General features: G+C 38.1%; 1 protein-coding gene across 1 annotated transcript in view; it reads left to right on the forward strand.

The window, feature by feature from the left end:
* The window catches only part of ZBTB46 (zinc finger and BTB domain containing 46), a 103,101-nt gene extending 81,113 nt beyond the window's left edge, over positions 1–21,988 (forward strand). The window contains exons 5-6 of the mRNA XM_050918281.1: positions 5,911–6,086; positions 16,429–21,988. Coding sequence (XP_050774238.1) covers positions 5,911–6,086; positions 16,429–16,818 — 566 coding nt within the window. The 3' untranslated portion in view covers positions 16,819–21,988. The remainder of the gene's footprint in view (positions 1–5,910; positions 6,087–16,428) is intronic.
* Positions 21,989–22,326: the final 338 nt, after the last annotated feature.

Raw genomic sequence — 22,326 nt, forward strand, 5'->3', positions numbered from 1 at the left:
CTGGGGGGGGGAGGGAGGGGCTGTGCACTCCGGTGAATCAAAGCAAGTTCAATATAACACGGTTTCATCTATAATGCGGTAAGATTTTTTGGCTGCCAAGGACAGCGTTATATCAAGGTAGAGGTGTAACTACATGGGGAACAAAAATTGGATTATAGAGGGCTCTTCAGTCTAATAGAAAAGAGTATAACAAAATCCAATGGCTGGATGTTGAAGCTAGTCAAAATCAAACTGTAAATAAGGCATAAATCTTTAAGAGTGAGAGTAATTAACCAGTGGAACAACTTAGTGAGTTGTAATGAATTATCCATCAATGGAAATTTCAAAATCAAGACTGGATGTTTTTCTAAAAGATCTGCTGTAGCTCAAATGGGAATTAATTCAGGGAAGCCCTATGGTTTGAATTATACAGGAGGTCAGCCAAAAGGATCACAATAATCCTTTCTTTTCTTGCCTTTGTAATCTACAAATCAGAATTGAAACCGTATTGCAGAATGGCGATGGGGGCACCTAATTTCTGTGAGTACTCCCATGGCACTAAGTATAGGTGGCATCCTGGCTAATTGTAACTCTGTTAACTATATTCTGCTTACGTGAAGTTCTGTAGTTGAAACACCAGCAATTTTTTCTTCATTTGCTGTTCTAAACAGCCACGTACTGTTGTTGTGACTTACTCCAGTCTTTCAATTTCTGTTCTCTGTTACCTCTTCTGAATAGCTCCAGTACCTATTTCTGTTGCTGGTAAGAGGTTTCTTGGTCGACAGTGTGAAACTGATACACAGTTTCATTATTGTTGTCAGGATTCTGAATAGCAATAGTGAAACTAACCATAGTCTTGTCAGCTTGTCTCCACTTAAATTGGTAATGCCAGCAGCAGCAGCAGCAGCAAAGGTGCTTAGAACTGTCTGTCTTTGCAGACTCAGGTCTGGTCTACACTAGCTGGGGATCAGTCTAAGTTATGCAACTTCAGCAACATGAATAACATAGCTGAAGTCAACGTACTTAGATCTACTCACCGCGGTATCTTCACTCCTCTTGCTCCGGTGGAGTACCAGAGTCGATGAGAGAACGCTCAGCTATACTGGACATGATAAATTGACCCCCGCTGGATCGGTCGCTGCCCGTCGATCCAGCAGATAATATAGACAAGTCCTCAGGAAGGGCAGTACTGTATCAGTTCTCATTTGGAAGATTCTCTTTGCAACTTCAAGGATTACACTTGATTTTTCTTAAGAACATCTTAAATTCTGCAGAAATGGATAGCTTCATCACTCCTTCACACAGCCACAGGGGAAAATTTCCTGCACCCCATTGGTGAGAGGATCAAGTCCTGCATTTATTTATAGTGTATTTCACCAGTAGATTACTATTAATTATTTTTTTAGGTGGTGGTGAAAGCTAATCCAAAATATCACAAATTTGCTGTTAATTGGAGGCATTTTCATTGAAAGGACCCAGTTTGTTTTGAATTAGTATGCCATGCTAGGGCAGCATTTTTTTTTTTAACTGATTTGGTTAACTGTACATGAGAAGGAACATCTCCTGTTCACAAAGTTGGCCCTGCAGGAGCCTTGTTGACTGCACCTCTGACTATTTTGATTCCTGTAAATAACCACCTCTGAAGGAATCCAACAGAGCTGCATAGCTGAGAACTACATAAGGATTTTATTAAGTTATATATGTTATGTTTAAATTGTTAGACAATACTGAAAATAGCCTTGGAGCTGTGGGAGGCTTAGATGACCTTAGCTGATCTTACCTGATCTGCTTATAGCTTGCTTACCTTGTCTAGATTCTGTAGTATTTGGGTTATGGTGATCCTGTGGCGTGCAGATGTTTTGTTTGTATAACCTCTTGTTAGTGGTCAAGCAGCTGAGAGATCTTATCCCCTGTTCAAATTGGTAACAGATTATCATAAATATCTTTGTCCTTCACAATATTCAAACTTGCTAAAGATTGCTCATAAAAGAAATAGACTGGGAAATGGGTTAGATATGATGCAAAGGCAAAATATTTTTCATCTACTTTAAGTTCTCCCAGGCAAGTTGGAAAAATAAAATAGAGTAGAATATCTTTTCATTCTCTAGTTTATTTCAACAGTGCTTTACAAGTAAGAAGTTAAATACTGGTAGCACAGTGACTGTGCAAGCAAGCTGTTGCTATTGTTTTGTCAACAATAGCTGGCGTAGAGCAATGGATATTAGAACATGTTTTATTGAGAATGAATTGTGCTGGGAACTCAGTGTTAATCTTTCATTTATTTTGCACTTTTCGTCCCATAGGTTCCCAAAGCAGTTTGCATGCATGTGTGTAATCCCTTTAAACTAACCTTAGGGAATTCTGCTTGACTGGAGCGGGTAATCTTTTCTGACAAATGAATAAAATAGTCTTTTGTTTTTTCATTATTATTATAGTCACCATGGTACAGGTAGGTGAATAAGTTTTGTGCTTGGATTGGTAAATTTTCATGATAGTTTTCCAGAGCTGCTTTAAATAACTTCAGAGTGGAACACACAAGCTGTAGAACACAACAGAGCAACAGTTTAGGGCAAGATATGGAGACTATTAAGTTCAAAGTGCTGATTTGAGGAGATTGAGGTAGATTTAAAAATAACTGCCCCATTTGCTGGAGCAGGAAACTATACTTTGGATTGTCTCTCTAAGTGGTCGGGACTAGAGCCAGCCAGAGGATGACAATTCTGTTTCATGGCAATATTTGAGTTGTTGAAATCTGATTTCATTCCATGTCCATGTTAGAGTAAAAAGAAAAATTTCCAGATGTGTCCACAAAATGGAATTGTGTTGAAATGTCCATTTTTTTTATCGAAGAGATCAGATTTTCAGTTTGGGCATCTCTCTCTCTCTCATCAGAAATTACCAGAAAGCCCTGGACCTTAGAAATCTTAGAAAACTGTTAGGTCTCTGATAACGAAAATACATTTAGTCAAAAATGTTCCAACCACTTCTTGTTAGGACCACTTTTGTGCATTATCTGGAAAATGGCATGTGGTAGCCCAGCTCCCCTAGCACATTTCTGGGGCATTTTTTTTCAGTACTGGCCCAGAGAAGATTTTTTCTCCATCAGTTAGGACGAGAGTGGGACTAAATTTTTCATCCAAATCCCTTTTATCAAAAAAAAATGCCAATTTTTTCATTTAATTTCAAAAAATGTTCAATGTTTTGAATCACCAAAATTTACAGAATTCAGTATTTTGCTTAGTCTCCTGTTCACGTATTGGACAAACGTGACCTTGCTTAGCTTTTGGCATCTGATGAAATATGTTCATTTCCTACTCTTTTATTTAAAGTGTTGTGCGTTCTAACTTCTACCTGGGCGGTCAGCAAAAGTTAGAAAGGGTTGCTGAATGATCCCCTAAGGGATAATGTTTCTAATAGTACTTCCTTCTCTAATCCTACAGTGTATTGCAACACTGGGAGGTGCCTCCATCTTTGAGTTTTATTTGAATCCACAACCTTCAGGCCTAGAGATAAGAATGTAACCAATGAGTAACATTTAAATGTATAGGAAACCATAACATATCAGATTTAGTTACAAGGATATAACAAATGGCCCAGTTATAATCTTATTATGTATGCTTTTAAAAAGAAGAAGAGGAGAAAATTGCATTACTCTTCAATTATTCCATTGAAATTAATGGAACATCAAGACATATCTTTTTATGTTGAATAGCACAACTGCTGCTGTTCTGCTGGATATATGATTCTTCCTCAGTCATCAAGGGCACAGCACTTAAATAGTTAAATGTGGACCAAAACAAGTGAAGGATTTTCCATCTATATGCTTAGAAATAAGTTACATAGATTGTAAGTAACCATCTGCATGTGAGTATGGTTCTAGCCTAAAAAGTCTCTCTGTTGGCGGGGGAAACAACCCACTGTGGTTCCATGTTTGTTTAATTGATGTTTACTTTGAATTTCACACTTTACAACTAAGAAGACTGGTTCTCCAATTACTAGCCCTAGAAATTTAACAATGAGACAGTCAAGTTAAATTCTATTCTTCTTTTGTATCAGTTCCAGTAATAAAAATTCTGCCAAAATTGTTCCCATGTGTTCCTGTGCAACTCCACAATCTTCAAATTAAGCCTTCAGTTACACTTGTGCAACCCCATACTAATCAATGGGGTTTCACGGGATTGTCATCACTCTGTTTGCATGAGGAGTCAAACCTAGTTCCCCCCTCTCGTTGCGTTTGTTCTGCAATGCAAATAAAAGTAAATCTTTAAAAACAACTGGTCACCAGAGTAAGCCGATGAGTTTAAAAAAAAAAAAGGCATTTTAAAATAGATCATTGTTCAGAGTACAATTGCACTTGAAGGGCGTGAGTCTGTAAGATGCTGAGAGCTCTCAATGTTGACATAGCTAGTGGGATCTTTGCAGGATGTAATATTTGAGTTAGTAGCCTATAATTTAACTCGGTACCTTCAATGACATAAGACCATAATAGACACTAGACTTCCCTTGTTTCCTTCACTCTCCTACATGCAGCGCTTCATTTCAAAACACAACGGTGGTTTGCCATCTACCTAGAACAATAGCATATTTTAAGCCCACCAGGGTTTAAGATGTCAACTAGAAATTACTTTTATTGAATGCAAAGCAGTATCCTTAAGATTAAGAATCCAGGTCCTTGCCAGCAATAAAAGATGCTCATTGGGGCAAAGATGATCATTGAAGTGGGTAATATTTAACATATAGTAATGGCAACTAAGAGAATTACTAGTGGGAAGATATCAAACACTACAGACACAAGAACGAAGACCTCCAAATGTATAATGGGTGGGTTCCATTAAGGAGTAGCAGATCTTCTGTCTTCCCTGCTTTGTTTTGCACGTTCCACTTTCATTTTTATTGGGAGGGCAAAACATCAACACAGCTTCTGTGTGCATTCTGCTGGCAAATTAGACCCGTAGGCTGTCAATACTGTATGTATCCCTGGAGTCCAGTTTGAGTGCACTTCACTTCTAAAAGGATGGCAAAAGGAGAAATATTGGCAGCACAGGAATAGCTTATAAAAATTCTTTCTCTTCCAAATCATTCAGGAGAATGTGATAAGAAAATTAATCTAGCAAAGATTATACAATTTGGACTGTGAACACTCTTTCAAGAACTGTGCTTTAATTCAACATTTTGTATTTGCTTTCTGTGATTCTCTATACTTGCAGCTATAGTAATACCACTTTAAAGATGGTTACTGTTAAATGCTTGCATGGTGAACTCTGTATTTGTTCAAGATGCCCCTCAATCTTTGAACATCAATGGAAATACTGCCATGGCACCTGGTTTATTATAAACTGCATTTCACTCATTTGTTTTACTTAGGAGTTTAAAGAGAAATTCTACATACTGCTATCAACAGGTCACATTTGTGATCCTCTCTTCACAGCTAGTTATTTCTGACCTGATTCTGCATGTAGCTGTTTCAGTACATCAGGGCATTGTCACTAACTAGAACTATGCTTGAATTTCACAGCTCTCTCTGTTGGCCAACTAATTCCTAAAAATAATTTAGCATTATACCAGATTATAGTCCCCTTTTGTTTTGTACTTTAACAGACATTAAGGAAATTGGGTCATTCTTTTGCTGTTGCTAAACATTTGACAGCCTGGTGTACTATCTTATCAACAAGTTTCTCTGGGGAAAATACTTGAAGTTCCCAGCTGTGTTGACACAGTATAAGTACCCTAGTTAAAATCTGCCGCTTAATAAGGCAGACATTAGAAAGACAGTGTAACATAATTGAACTTGTTAAATGTTTTCCTTATGCAGAGCGTAAAACAGTGGGAATGTGGTCTGACAGCAAAAACATTAATGAAAATTAAGCAAGAAAATGGATTATTTGAAATGTTTTAAGTTGTAACCTGCTTTCTTGGGTTGCTCTTTTTCAGTAAATGAATTCACAGTCATCAGAAAAAAATTCAAGTGCCCATACTGCAGTTTCTCAGCCATGCATCAGTGTATCCTGAAGAGACACATGCGATCCCATACAGGAGAAAGACCCTATCCTTGTGAAATCTGTGGGAAAAAATTCACACGCAGGGAGCACATGAAACGGCACACCTTGGTAAGTAGGAGTATTTGAAGTAGTTGGAAAACAGAAAGATGGTTTGTTGTGATTAAGGAGAAAAGGAACTTCACCTGACTTAAATTTGTGTTCTGTTTTTCCCCTGGTGCTCTTCTGAGTCTTTTATGGAATGCAGAAGATCTCTCTACGGTTTTCTCCACCTTTAAAAGTCCCAGTGTCTTGCTTATTATTCCTCTGGAGTTATTCAACAACAGGTCCTCCAACTCAGCCAGAGGAGTTGCTGAAGAACTATTTGAAGTGGCCTGTTTAGTGCTCCTGGCCCCAAGGTGAGGGACTGAGCTGGAATCTCAAACCTCACTTCCTAGTGCACTAAACTGCTTTTTAATGCAACATAGACTGCTGTGGAGGACCTATTAGGCTTTGGTGCTTCAAGCCACAAGAGGCAATGTTATCTTTAGGATCGTTGGCCTAAAGGCTGAATAATTAGGAACAAATTTTTTCGAAGTAATACACCACCCAGTAAAAGCAAGGAAATTCTGTTCCAGGCCTACCACTATCCTGTTGTGCTTAATTATCATTTAATACATAATTTCATTAAAAATTGCTTGCTGTTCAGAGAGCTGCTAGAACAGGGATCAGCAACCATTGACACGCGACTCACTGGGGAAGCATCCTGGTGGGCCAGGCCAGTTTGTTTACCTGCGACATCCAGAGGTTCAGCCAGCTGCGGCTCCCACTAGCAGCGGTTCGCTGCTCCAGGCCAATGGGGGCTGCGGGAAGCCGTGGCCAGCACATCCCTCGGCTTGCACCGCTTCACGCAGCCCCCGTTGGCCTGGAGCAGCGAAACACAGCCAGTGGGAGCTGCGATCGGCCGAACCTGCGGACACAGCAGGTAAACAAACTGACCCGGCCCTGGCAAGCCGCGTGCCAAAGGTTGCCGATCCCTATGCTAGAAGGTCAATGTGTGCTGTTGTAACTTGCTGGCTTGTCTCAACTGCAGTGTGGTTATAACACACGACATTGTCTGTGTGGTTTTTTGTCAAATTTCCTTCTTAGGTGGTAATATTTTCCCTTCCATGTATTTGTTAGCATCATTTCTATAGACTTGCACTTGACAGGCCTTCACCTTGATGGTGTGGGGTGATATTGTGGGATAGTACAGATGACATGAAGTCCCATCTGGTGATAGTGAAATTAGATATCATTGAGGCAAATAACTGTTGTTCATACTCACTAGCTACTTTTTCAAAACCTTAATATCCTGGCAATTTCTGTTTATTATCATAAATTCAGTACACGCAAACTAGAAGTGCTAGAATCTAACACTTGCCAAGTTTATTTTTTATTTTATTTTTAAGCAGAATGGGCTAGAATTTGACACAAAGGAATGTAAAACTAACTCACATTTTTCTCCAACAACAAGAAACCCTTGAAATAGTTTTAGTTTAAAAAGAACAAATTTTATGTCAACTTCTAGCACAATAGTTTCAACAGCCAAGACAAGCACTGTCCGTCTCCCTCTTAAATCAGGTCTGTAGCACAAACACCAGTTTCTGCTTTAATTTTAGGGATGGTAGCGGCTTCATAGTAATACTTTCTCATACATCAACTGGTTTGTAACACTGTGGGAGAGAAAGGGAAAAAGAGTGCTGGGCTGATAAATCACTGAAAAAAATTATTAGACTCTGTTCAATAACTTGTTTGTTTTTACCTTTTATCACCTTTTTAATTTTTAATTTGCAAATAGATAGAACTACTAGAGAATTCAATGGAATATATTGCCTTCAGAAACAATAGTTCTTGATTGTGGGCTATAAGCCTGACTAAAATCTTCCAGGCTAAGAAAGACCCTTACCTTAATGTGTTTTGACAGCTTGGAGCTGGAGACAGTTTTTCCTTTTGGATGTTGTGGATTCCATGTGAAGTACATGTAAATTAAGGTATCATAAAAGATAAATTGAGACTGATTTATGTTTTACTGGTTTTAATTCAAACGGCAGATATCCACAAAAGAGTCCTCTCTCCCGTCACCAAGTTTTGAAAAGGTGATTTAAAATTATAGTTTAAATTAAATATAACACATTTGAATATCCTGAAATATCCTGCAAAGTTTTTTTTCCTGTTGTAATGGATAGTTTTAAACAGGTTAAATGTAGCATATTTTTATTTTCTCTTGCACAGGAAGCAAACTACATTGTCTTTTAGAGGTGAAATTGAGGTAGTTTTGTACAAATCCATCTTAGATCGCCATTTTTGCTATAAGGAAGGACCATTCAGGTCACTACCATGGTCTACTGAAATGGAGTTTAAATGATTTTAGTATATACATTGGGAGGTGTATCAGACATCTCTGTGAGATCTAGAACTTTTCTTCATGTGCAGTTGAATCTGTCCCTCGGAATTCAGTTATGGCTTGTTTTGAAAGTACCAACTGTGTGTGCAGATTTGTAGGGCAAGGAATAAAGTCCTGAAAAAGTGTCACATTGGAATAAAAATACATTACTACTTATCAAAGTTATTCCAAAGAATTTATCAGTTTAGTTATAAATCAGTTAAAGGTTGAGTTAACAATCATAGAAATGTTGGGCTGCAAGGTACCTCGAGAGATCAAGTCCAGCCTCCAGCCTGAGGCAGGACCAAGTAAACTTGGACCATCCCCGCCAGATGTCTGTCCAACCTGTTCTTAAAAAACCTCCAATGAAGGGGATTCCACAACCTCGCTTGGAAGCCTATTCCATAATTTAACTACATTTATAGTTAGGAAGTTTATCCTAATATCTAACCTAAATCTCCCTTACTACAGATTAAACGGTTTACTTCTTGTCATACTTTCAGTGGGTATGGAGAACAGTTGATCACTGTCCTGTTTAGAACAACCCTTAACGTACTTGAAGCTTATCAGGTTCCCCCTCAGTCTTCTTTTTTCACGACTAAACATGTCCAGTTTTTCTAACCTTTCATCATAGGTCAGGTTTTCTAAACCTTTTATTATTTTTGTTGCTCTGCTCTGAAGTCTCTCCAGTTTATCCATATCTTCCCTAAGGTGTGGTGCCCCGAACTGGACAGTGAAAATCACAATTAAAATAAATTAAAAATCATAATTGGTTCTGTGTTCAGACCATAGTTCCTTCTATGAAGAGGCAATAAGTAGGTGCACTTTGTTTTTTGGATGTTACAATATGGACCCATCAGGTATTCTGAGAAAAATCTCCATAGAAGAACCCACTGACTGAATATTTTCACAAAAGTGGGAGCCCTACAGGGAAGGATCGTATATAAGACTCAAGAAAATGGATAGTTTTATGTTCATCGGATTTTTTTTCCAGTTAGCACAGCATCCCTTTCCACAGGCTACTAGTTCAATCAGTATCTTGATCTTCACTTACATGGAGGTGTTGTGGGTTGTGTGAATTGAATATGGGTAGGGAAACCCATGGGATCTTGTGCCTTGTGCTTATTTGTCTTGTAACATTATTCTCCTGGTATTTCAGACATTTGTGCTTCTTAGTGCCAGTTTTCAGGTAGAACTGTGGAGATGAATGTGGATGTGCATCAAATGCAGACTGCACCTGTTATAAAAATAACTTCCAGACATACATTTCAGAGTAAAAAGTTGAAATAGAGAAAAGGAAATGTGTTTAAACCACCAAAGCCTTTGCTTCTTTCAGTTCCTCAATCAATGGGCAAGGTTTAAAGGGCCTGGGTTAGCTTACGTTTAGCCCAATTTTTTGCTTTAAAAAGATTTAAAAAAAAAAAAAGCTTTTACATAACCTCAGGTCTATAGAAATGTTTCTATGCTGTAGCTTTTTAAAATCCAGAGCAAGTTTTTAAACAAATAAGATTTTCCCTTCATTTCTTGCTTCTCAGCTACTTTTCCATTGTATTAGAGCAGGAGTTGGCGACCTTTCAGAAGTGGCGTGCCGGGTCTTCATTTATTCACTCTAATTTAAGGTTTCACGTGCCAGTCATACATTTTAATGTTTTTAGAAGGTCTCTTTCTATAAGTCTATAATATATAACTAAACTATTGTTGTATGTAAAGTAAATAAGGTTTTTAAAATGTTTAAGAAGCTTCATTTAAAATTAAATTAAAATGCAGAGCCCCCCAGATTGATGGCCAGGACCCGGGCAGTGTGAGTGCCACTGAAAATCAGCTCACATGCTGCCTTCGGCACGCCTGCCATAGGTTGCCTACTCCTGTATTAGAGCATAAGAAGCTGAAAGTGAAATTAACTAGAAACAGAAATGACAGATATATTTTCATTGTCCAGGTTGAGAGAAATACAAACTGTGTGAATAGCACAGATTCTAGTTTTAGTAATGTGTGCAATGTTAACATAGGTAAGGACATTAATTTTTAAAAATATGGTTTTAAATCAGATATTGTCTCTTTAAAACACTGTCTATAAAAAGTTAGTTTTACCAGTGTGATTTCTGTCTAAAGAGGAGTTAAATCAGCAGCTGTGCTTCTGAAAAACACACAAATGACCTCAGATGGCAAATAACTCTTTGATATTTCCTTTCTTCTATTTGATTTACACATGTGTACTGAGAAATACATACTCTAAATGAGGTTCATTTATTTTATTTTTAAACGACCATTTACTTTGGAGAGCTTAGATGTAATAGCAAAAGTAACCAGTGGATAATGTGGTATCAGTTAACATTACATTATCACTCGCTTTCCTTGAGGTTGCAATGCACATTGTGTATCCAAAAATGGATGTCCACCTTGGAAGGAAAAGGTGAAGTCCTATAATCCTATTTTTAAACGGCTTCAGCAAAAAGTATTGATCTGCTGTTGTTTGCTCTTGGGGTTTTTGTTTTGTTGTTTTTCCCTTTGGATTGTCCCCGTGTTTGCTAACATTTTCTGACCCCTGCTAGTTGCAGTGTCCATAGTGACCGGAAATTACTTAAATCTAGTGGCTTTGTGAATGAAAAATAACAGTTTCCCTTGTTGCTGAGCACCCAACTCCTTGTAGAAGCTAGAGCTTTTTAAAAATATAAATATGACATTTTTAGTATAGAAATTACATTGTGAATGCAGCTTGATTGGTTCACACATGCATTCTGAAACAATGTTCAGTTCCTTTTTCTGGGAAGAGTTGTATGTAGTCAGTTGGTAGGCAGTTGTCTGTCTACAGCAGATGCCAGTGTCCTGTCTTAGCTTGCCAAATGGTGGTGTTTATACACAGAGTGGCAGTTAGCCCATACCACTTAAACCAGAACGATCGGGACTTATGTTATCAGTTGCTGTGGTATCAAAAACCCTGCCATTTTTTACTTCCTTCCATGAGTATGTGTCCATTCAGATGAGTGCCCAGCCATCTGGCCTTGGGACCAACTGCTCCCTGAGATGTCCCTTTATTATTTCCTTTGGGCATTAGTCTTCTGGTGTTCAGTAGGTACATCCAAGCAGTTGGCTCTGTCCCCTGCAGACACAAAGATTTCAAGGTCTGTTGTTAGTTTTGCCATTGTAGACACCTTGTCATACCAGCTGGTTCCCTGGATCTTTTTAGTTCTGTGGGGGAAAAGATTTCTTTTTCACACTAGGATTTGGTGAAGTTGCAGCCAGGGCAGTTATTCCCCTTTGAAATATTGGTGAATATCCTTATCATAATATATGGAGATATACCTATCTCATAGAATTGGAAGGGACCTTGAAAAGTCATCAAGTCCAGCCCCCTGCCTTCACCAGCAGGACCAAGTACTGATTTTTGCCTGAGATCCCTAAGTGGCCCCCTCAAGGATTGAACTCACAATCCTGGGTTTAAAAGGCCATTGCTCAAACCACTGAGCTATCCCTTCCTCCAATATCATTTATCAAATACAATAAGAATAGAGTCTGTCTATCAGGAAAGTGGTCAATTTCAAATAGTGAAGACAAGCAGCATATCTGCCTTTGTTTTAGAAAGTACATCTTTTGAGTTAACTGGGGGAATGGAAATAGTATGTTTTGATGGCAAAATCCATTAGGGTGGGTCACTTTGAGTATTCCAGTTGGACTATCTCATGTAGAAAAGGAGTGGGGGGGGGGGAACGAGAAGAAGAATCATTTAAAAGTTTGGGCTGCTGGTCAGTTTTCTGTTTGAAGTTATGGTTCATTTTTGGTGCATATTATGTCACTTCTGACTCATGCTCTCTTGGCCTCGAGGCCCTGACCTCATCCACCTATTTTGCCCTCTCCCGAGACGGTGCTGATGTTTTAACTCCTGAAAATCTTTTCAGTAACACAGACTGGCATACATGGATGCAGCATAGATTATTTTAAATGGCTTTTAAGATCCCTTCTTTAGCAGGGGTTTACTATCCAACTTAAAAAAAAAAGTTTGCTTCATATACCTATGGTAATAAATACAGTAGTATTTCAAATAGTTTTCAAGAACCCATCTTGAAAAATATTTCAGAGCATGGAATAACGTGTGATTTGATAGGAGTAAGAATGCACCGGCTTTGGTGAACTCAGTGCTGATCAAAGCAGAAGCATGACTAACGTCTTGTCTACATTATGGGGAGAGCTCAAGCTAAGTTATGCAACTTCAGCTACGTGACTAATGTAGCTGAAGATGACTAACTTAGATCTACTTACTGCGGGGTCCACACTACGCGATGTCGATGGGAAAGCGATCAGCGGTCATCGAACCCCCGGTAAGTGTAGACAAGCCCTAACTTTTCGTTAGCAGTATGTTGAGTGGGTGAAGTTGGTCAGTTTCTTCTCTCTCCAGATACCTTTAGGAACATAGGAATTGCCATAGAACAACTGGTTTGGTGATCAGATCCAGGAAATGTAGATCTTCTGTGACTCAGTTAATAATGTGCTTAATTGGCCGCCTTTCTGAGTAAAAACAATTTTTTACGTTGATGAGCCCAAATGCCTTTGGGAGCAAGGAAGTGGAGCCAGCACCGTGAGAACTGCTAGCAGACAATTAAAAGTGGTCCATGGTCCTCAGCCAACTTTTTCTCAAGGGATCTCAACTTCCCAAGGTGTGATTATGCTTGTCCTTGCTACAAGTTTTTGGGCCACTGTGTCCCCCTTTCAGTAGCTATATCTTATATGCAACTATGTCAAGAGCACACACAGTATATGGGCAGTTCCTCCCTATGTCTCCATGCTATCTTCTGATTGAGTTACTGTGCTTCTAACCTTTCTGTTTGCTCACTTTGCTCTTCTTTTTTGTCTGTTTCTGTTTTATATTCCTCCTGTTACTCCCATTCCTCCTTTTTCCTGTCCATTTTTATTAGTTTTTGCTCTCTTGGTTTTTTCTCTCCCTTCCCCTTGTTCCCATTGTCTTTTCCATCAATGACCAGAAAGCTACACGCTGCCTGTGATGGAGGTGAATATTGACTGCTTTCATGTGGCCAACGCGCCTGTTCTCACAACTGAGCTGTGTGTTGCGAGGGGCGACACGCACAGATTGGACCAGCAAGCTGCTTTCTGAGCCTGCACTCCCCACCCATGAGCTGTATCTCTTGGCAGCTTTATAAGGGCCCATCACAGGGCCAGAGAGGCTGCCCACTTCTTTACCCCTAGCAGCATGTTTGCAGTGAGAAATTGGTCCTGCTTTAATTACTCCATTGCTCCTCTCATGCACCTTACCCAAGTCGGGAAACCTAACATAATCCGTAAGTGTTGCTAAACAGAATGACTACAGTCTGTTCAAACACCCTAACTCTGAGACTAGAAGCATTGTGTTCTTGATACTCCCAGCTGCCTTGGACTTTGAGAAACAGAAATCATCAGAGAGCTTAGTGCCGCTGGAGTGGAGTGCTTGACTGTGAGGAAGTGTTGCTCTTAGATATAAAGTTTCGAGAGAATTTTTTGTTGAGTCTGGCGTTACATTCCCACAGTTTCTATCTGCTCAAATGCCTTAGTGGTGGTGGTCAGCTGCATTACAGTGGATGAGAATTATTCAGGAAACCCCTTTTCTTTGAGCTGAGATAGGAAATTACATATATTTGGGGATTCAGACCTAGTCACAGTTCTCAATCCTGCCAGCACAGCTAGCATCATCTCCTGAAGACAGCAAGAGTGTGGGCAGTTCACCCCCTCTTGTGTGCATTTAGCCATGGTACCAGCTGTACTGATTACAGACAGTTAATTTAGAAAGCACCAAAAGAAGAAAGAAGTCTGTTATGTACACTTGATTTGTGCTACAAGAATTCTTACTTTTATCTAAAATTAGTTGATTTCCAGCTGTCTGTTTTTAGTAATTATTTATGTCGCCTGGGGACCCCAAACAAGTTGTTATAGTGCCTGGGTCCCTAACCAGAACTGGGGCCATGCTGTTTTAGCTGTTGCACAAATATGTAATGAGAGGCTGTGTCCCTTCCCCAAAGAGCTTACAGTTGAAGCAAAGAGAGCAGATGAAGGGTGGGAGAAAGGAAATAAGTAGTATCCCCATTTTGCAGATGGGTAATTTAGGCACATGGATGAAGTGAATTGTCTGAGCTCACCCAGGCAGTCGGCTGCAGATTTGGGAATACAACCCAAATCTGAATCCCAGAGCAGTGCCTCAGCTGCAAGACTGCCATCTCCCGTTCAAAGTGCCTTATTGCACAGCTATATCTTGACTTGTTTATTTTTTTCTCTCTCAATGACATTTTCTATGCGGCACATTTCCTGACTGGTTTCAGATTAATTTCAGATTTAGTCATGCAGAAACTTTGGATCAAGTTATGCCTGATGAAAGTTGGGCTGCTTTAACATCTGTCCCTGTATCTCCTTTTTGTGTGGAAAACCCAACTCACCACCTTACTTGAATGTGAGGAAGCATTTGTTCTAAACTCAGATTATCAGGTCAAAATCTAGCTATTAATTTTGTGTTTTTTATCCATTCCTTACTATGATAACTTTGTGGCATAGCTAGCATAGTTTTAATTGCCTTAAAGCCCTCAAACAGAAAACAGCTTTTCTCTGATGGACATGGTAGACCCATCAATTCAAAGAAAAGACAGTCACAGTCGATTTGAATGCGGTTCCCAGAGACCTCTTGGCACTGTAACATCTTAACAGAAAGAACCTTTAAAAGCGTGTTTGCGTGTGCTGTATTATTTTTGGTGTGACTCCATTGAAGTAGAGTTCAGTAACCCTGACCCCACTGATACATTCTTTTCTTTAGGAGTGGAGTGTAGCAAATGAGCTTAATGAGTAAATAGGCTCCCTTGCTTTACCTAAAATGAAAATGCACTAAGGCTGAGATTACATGTATTAGTGTACTTTGGATGGAGCTGTGTTTAAACACACAAACTCTTCAAGTGTTTAGTTCTGGTTATTATACTGTGAAGTTTGGGTCAGTTAGAACAATGTTCTCCCTCTGAATAAATTCTGCAGATGACTTTTCCACTGCTGCCCGTACTCCGTAACTGTAATAGCTGTGCATAATGCCATGTTCAGACAGACAATGCTGTGTGACTCTTTCAAGAAGCAGAAACTTTTGTGACAAACCTTCAGCTGTCAAAATAGACATGAATTTTGAAGCTGATGTGCATTAGAAGGTGGTTTGTTTTTTTGTTTTGGTTTGGTTTTTTAGGTGGATACATTGGCTAGGTTTTTATTCTTTAGCCTGTGGTGATGGTAATAATGATGGAATACAGACTGCTAAATTGATGCATTACAATATCCTGACACCTGTTGATAAATTACCACCTTTGAGCCTGTCTTCATGGGGAACCTTTTTGAAAAACTTAATCAATGTAACTGTCAATGCAACTAAAGCAGGATACATCTCTCCCACAGATGCACTGCACCAGTCCAAGAGAGGGCTTGCAAAGGCACAACTTAATCCGGTTTATTGCCAAAGTAAACCTCACTTTACTTCAGTGCAGTGTAGCTCCATTAGCAGTTTGCACAGTGTAGCTACACTGACCTGGTTACACCAGTGAAAATGTTCCTAAAGTAGACGATTCCTTTGTCTGACCAATAGCAAACACTGGAATTCTTGTTCTTGTATCTTTGAGACATTTCTTGGTAGCTTTTAACTAGCATCTGGTGACAGCTATTTTAAGATAGTACCAGACTTTCAAAATGTAGTAGGAATTTTGGGAATGCACTTTAGTGCCCTGTGGTAAATATAGGCCAATAGAAGCAAGGAGGCTGAGGCTGAAATTACTGGTTTCACAGTCAGGGGTGTTTCAGCAAAAAGATTTTCCATTGCATTGTAAAATATCTTCCTACTAATACTGGTAGAAATATAGTGGGTAAAAGTCATACCTGGGACCCATCATTTCTGTTTCAAATACCAGCCAGTGACAGTTACGGGCTACGCTATTTTTTTTCCCTTGACAGCAAAATAGAAAGCATCTCTTCTTTCATGGACCACATTTGCAATTCTCTGTTTCATCTTCCCTGCCTTAATTTTTTTTCTATTTTTTCCTTCCCTAGGTCCACAGCAAAGATAAAAAATATGTTTGCAAAGTGTGCAACAGAGTGTTCATGTCTGCAGCCAGTGTGGGAATTAAGCATGGTTCCCGCCGCCATGGAGTTTGTGCCGATTGCTCTGGTCGAGGCATAACAGGCCACTTAGATCAGAACGGAGGAGAAGGATCTCCAGATGAAATGTATCCTGGTGAAGGCCAGTACATGGAGGATCCAGATGACATGAAGGTGGAGGGAGATGAAGAGATGGGGGATGATGATGATATAAAATGGAAAGATGATGTAGGAATTTCACAAGATGATGTGATACTAGAAGATGACAAAGAAGATGTCGACTCTCCACAGGAGCAAGAGAACTCTGGAGAGAATGACAAGGATTTTACTTGGATTTCTTAGGGAAACAGGGAAGGTTTTGTTTGTAGGGGGAGGGAGGGAAGACAGAGTGTGCTGGGAAAAACTAAGTAGCCTTGTTGTTGTTCATGTGTGCAAAAGAGGAGTTTGTGGTTTTTTTTAAACAAACAAGTCCTTTATCTGTACCATTCAGATACTGTATTAGTAAGTGTCACTTTTAGTGGCATCAGTTACACCCCTTCCCCTTCTCCCCCATGGAAAAATATGATTGTCTGTCTTTGCCTCTCTGTGGGAGCAAATCAGATTGCATGCTAGTGACTTAGAGTTTCTGAAGATGTGAGCACTGTGAGGGGGAGAGACTAGGAGACAGTGTAAAGCATGTTCCTTTTATAAACCTTCCCCACCCTTAATTAAATACCAGGGAGGTTTTGAGTCCCAAACAATTTTTTTTGTAAGTTTTTTGTTTGTTCTAAATTCACAGCAGCAGTGGACTTGCTTACAGACTAGTATCATGTAAATAAACTGACCTGTGTGTTTGAGGGCTTCTCCATATAACCCAAGCCTTTCACAAAGAATTAAATTAAATATTTAATTTTTTTAATTTATGTCTTTTTCTTTCTTTCTTTTTTTTTTTATGGAGCCTGTTAGATCAAACAGCAATTCAGGCTGCAGCCTTAAGAGCCCCTTTCATAACATGGGATCTTAACTCCCAAATAGTCCATCAGGTTAAAGATCATGAAATTACTTGGGCCCACTGGCATCTTAACAGAATCCAGTTTTCAACCTTTTTTAGTTAAGACGTTATGTGAAATAAGTGTTGGTGTTTCCATAAGATTTCTTCTGCTATAAAAGACACATATAGTTTAGTACTCAGTTGCTTGGTTTACATGAAAGTTGTCACCTTTCTCTCTTAGGTGTCAACTAACTGCCTTTTTCATATTTATGTGCAAATTTTAGTAAATATAAGTCATTTAGCAAAATGAATTACAAATTGTGATAACTCAAGAAACTAGGGGAGAAATCCTGGTTCTAAGTCAGGATTTCTCCCAAGTTATATTATTATTCATCCTTGCCAAGCTAAAACATTCCTACTTAATTTGTAGGTGTAGTCCGGATGTTTAACTGACTAAGTAAAATTTCCTTTGTTTCAGCCAGGTTGGTTCCAGGTAAGTAAACCTTCTCTTTTAGAGAACCAGATTTCTCCACTAGAGCGTCTCCTCTTTCTTATACAGTAAGTAGAGTTTACATGGGTGTGTTCCAAATAGTTCAGTTCATATTGGCCACTGCTGCCTTCCTATGACAATGTTTAAATAAACAACTCAGTGAAAGTGTCCTATTCATAATAAAAGCTTCTGCTGTACCTTTCACCCGTATGCTTTTGGTGCTTAAAAAAAAACAAAGCTGAAGACCTCACTGTTTTCTTGCTATGGAGCAGACTTTTATATAACCTGTATGAATATGGTGATCTTGAAACCTGCAACAAACAAGGCCAAGAGGCAACCAGTTAAATCTAGGAAGTCAAATGATTAAAAGGTGCTATTTTCCCCCCAATTGTAGGAAAGGCAATTTCTTGTGGGAAAACCATATAAGTCCTTGCAGTTTCATTTAAAAAATTGGAAAGCGTGGTTCTACCCAGGGAGTAAAATAAAAGCAGATTTTATTGTACAAAATCCCGGTAATCAAATCTTTAGGTTTTTCAACAATTCGGTGCCAGGAATCTCTTCCCAGTGAAGTGTGATAATGCAAGAATCTACCCGCCTGGACCATTAGGCATTGCTCTATTTGAAAGGTCATATCACCATTGTTATGTATTTTATTCCTGTCTCTGCAATTATCTTCAGTTTCTTGACAAAAAAAAAAAAAAATCACCAATTTTCCTTTGCACGTTTTCCTCCTCCCCAAATTTTGGGACTCCACTCACAGTGGTTTATACTTTCACATTGTCCATAAGCACCAGAATTCTTGCTGTTCAAGTTTGGTACTTGTCAGTAATTTGGAAAAATGTTTTTCTAAGCCAATCCATGTTCTTAAATCTACTGTTAGCTGGAAGCAAAGCTGTGTGATCACTTGTCTACACTGCTACTAATCTTTAGGATTGAGAAAGTTCCCTGACAAAAACTGGCAACCAGATTCTTTATATATTCAAAGAATAGTGGGGGGGAGTCATATAAAACCATTTTTATGAAACTGTAAAAAGCTCTTTTTGCATTTTAGCTTGTTGTAAAGCCCTATAACTATGTTAAAAAAAAACCCAATATTTTAACATTGGACCTTTATATCCCTTTTTCTAAGTGCAAAAGAAATCAGCAGTTGTGTCCACTCTGTGCCGATCATAAAACCAGGCCATTGTTTCATGAACTTGACTGCTTTCACCTAGCAGAATGCAGGCTATGGATTTATTGCCATTTATTCTGTAAATATTAAGTTTTTTCCCTAAACTTCCAGCAATCACTTGTTACATGTAGACAAATACATACAGTACTTTAAAGATACCTGTAGCTTGGCTTTTTATATATTAAATCTATTTAAAAATGGAGAAAGGAAAAAAAAAACCCAAACCACAAACCTTCAGTTTCTACATTCCACTTTCTGTCTACCCTGACTCCACTATACAAATTCACTGTCTTCAGCTAGTATGTTTTAGGGATAAACAAAAAGTATTGATCCTGAGTTGACCTTTTCCCTTGTCCTTGCCACTCTTTTGGGCAAACTTGATTTTGTATTAATATTTTCAGGTGCTTAGCTTTATTTCGTGTTTTATTTGAAAATATTTTATATTGCCTTTTTCTTTTCCTTTTTTTTTTAAATGGTGGACAGTAAGCCAAATGGCTTTCCTAAATGTTTTCTACTCATGCCACTTCTGTGCTCTTCAAACTGAGGATTCAGAAAAAACAAAAAAAACCCACAAAAAGCTAACTTGTTATAATGTTAAAATTAGAATATAGCACATGCGTCTATATTACTAATTTACACTAAATAAATATATATACCAAATAAATCATTCTAATATGTGATGTATACTTTTAAGTGCTTTGTTTTTGATGGAGGTGTGCAGATTTGGAAATTAAAAACCTTTCAGGAATTTCTTTTTAAACTTTCACACCCTATAGGGGAGAGACATGGGATTTTCTTTTTGAAAGACAGTGAGTTTTAAAACAGTGATACTTTCCATCAAATGGAAAGGGAGGCTCTTTATACAACTTTACCAGTTACTTCACTTTTGTGTTATAAACTGAAATCTGAAGCTGCACTGTGTTTAACTGCAGGGATAATCTATGTAAAAATTAAAAGAAATCAAATTTGAAAACAGGAAATTAAGCATGGAAAGAGACCAGCAATGTCCAGGTCCATCCCCAGGCTCCATCCCACAAAGACATAAGCAAATGCACAACTGTCTGCAAGTGTTTGACTTTCTAAATTTGGGTCACCAGGTTAGAGTTTGCCAACCATTGCTCACATTTTTCTGTGTCCAGATACTTGTGTAATTTGCTGCCTATATGAATTTCTATCTTTGTTGTTCTGTGTAAAGAAATTCTGCTTAAATGTTGTTCTATCCAACACTAGCTCAAATAATCTTTAGCATCCACTCTTATATTTCCCTTCAGGAATGTGTGTATTTTACTGAGGTTCCCTTTTAAAATTTCATTTTCTTTAAAAAATAAAATGCAGATTTAGTTTCAGAAAAGAACTCCGTTAAAAATGAAAAATTAAGACATTTGATCTCAGTGAAAATGTAGGTAATTTTTTTTAAAAATGTCTATGTAATGTGTAATCACTGACCCTGAATCTTTCTTATTCTCATCTTTTTATATATATAAAACAGGGCCAGGACTAAAAAGAACATCTCAAATGCGGCTTTGCTCATTTCTCCTGCAGTTCAGTGATTGAACGCATTTCTTCAGTTTTATACACACTATCTATGCAGCTCAGAATAAATACCTAGAGAATGCTAAATGATGCAGTAGGTTAGACCTTATATAATACTGCATTAAAAGCTTTCTTGAACAATACAGGAAACTTAGATTCTTGACTTCTCCTTCCTGTCAACTTTTTGTTTCTTTCAAAAAGTCTTTTTTTAAAAAATCCTAATTTATATATATTTGAGTATTGTTTCTTTCTATATTAAAGTTTAAGGTCACCATAACACCTCACAAAGATACAGAATGATTTTTCAGGGAAATGAGAAGGGGGACATGTCTCACGAAGATTTTCGAAGTGACTGGCTCTTTTTAAAAACAAATAGTGTTTGGACTATCAAAGGAATATTTTCTTATCAAAAGGAAACCTACTTTAGCATTAGGTCCCATTTTGTGTTTTGTATCTTGAATTATGCCTTTAAATGTTCTGCAACTCCAAAGTGAAAATCGCATTCAGTTGACTTTTTATATATATGTATGTTTGGGAATTTATTACTTTGGGTTATGTGTCAAACTCTTGTTCCTGATAAAGTTATATATTTTGACTCAATTTGCAGTAGAGCGTTGGGTCAGAACACTGCCATCTTTGAATAGGCACCTCTGTGAAAAAGATCCACCTTAATGCTTCCAATTTTGCACATCATCCTTTAAAAAAGAAAAAAAAACTCCAAGAAAATGCAAAAACTGGAATTTTTTGCAATATTATGAAAGATAATCTTATTTTAGCTCATTCTGTGACATGTGCAACTCTTAAGAAAGCCATACTTAATGGTTCTTTTTATTTTTAGATTCTATATTGTGTTTTGAATTTCTGCCTTTTTTAGAATTTCTGGATAGTAAGAGTGCTGTGTGTAGGCTTTCATATATATTTATTTTTCAACATGCTTTAAACCTGTCTACAAAAATAAAACTAAAAATAACAAAAAAAAAAAAACACCAAGACAGTGTTTGAAGATTGTTGACTATTTTTTTTGCTGGGAATATTCTATATTATACTGACTTTATATTAATTATTATAAACCTGTGTTTGTATTGGAGATGTGTTTAATATTTTGGGGAGGTGGGGAGATTTTAGTAATCAGAAGTCAGTGGAAGAACATGGCTGTGTTGTACTGATTTTCTGTAAATGTAGTTCAGGTAAATATTACCTTATTTTCTAGTTGATCTCACAGTTTCTTGTCTGCCTAGGCATGCCAAAGGTATGCCTATTGATTATGATTACTTTATGTGACGGGATTAGCTTAGACATACTTGCAAAAATCAATCAGTTTTAATAAATTGGGAAATTGCTGCTAAAACACGTTGTCTTGGTTTTTTCACACACTAATTGAAATGTGATAGACGTCCAGGAGTCCCATAATATCACTTGAGAGAGTTTAGTTCAGAATCTTGAATGGCCTTTTCCCCCATTAAATTGTCTCCACAGAGGCACCCTGTTGAAGCCCACCTGAGCATCAGAACTATTCATTTTGGAATAAGAGGGGACCATGTTAAGTCCAGCTCATGCAGGGAGATTTATAAAGAAGCATGAATCCCTTCTTCCTCAAGCTCCTTTTTTCCTATCAGTGAATCTGGAGTCCGATTGAGCTACTCTGGCTTGAAGTTTTCTTTAACATTTCTACATTTTGATGGATAT

This window comes from Gopherus flavomarginatus, chromosome 11 (genome assembly GCF_025201925.1).
Source record: "Gopherus flavomarginatus isolate rGopFla2 chromosome 11, rGopFla2.mat.asm, whole genome shotgun sequence".
In the NCBI taxonomy this organism is placed as follows: Eukaryota; Metazoa; Chordata; order Testudines; family Testudinidae; genus Gopherus; species Gopherus flavomarginatus.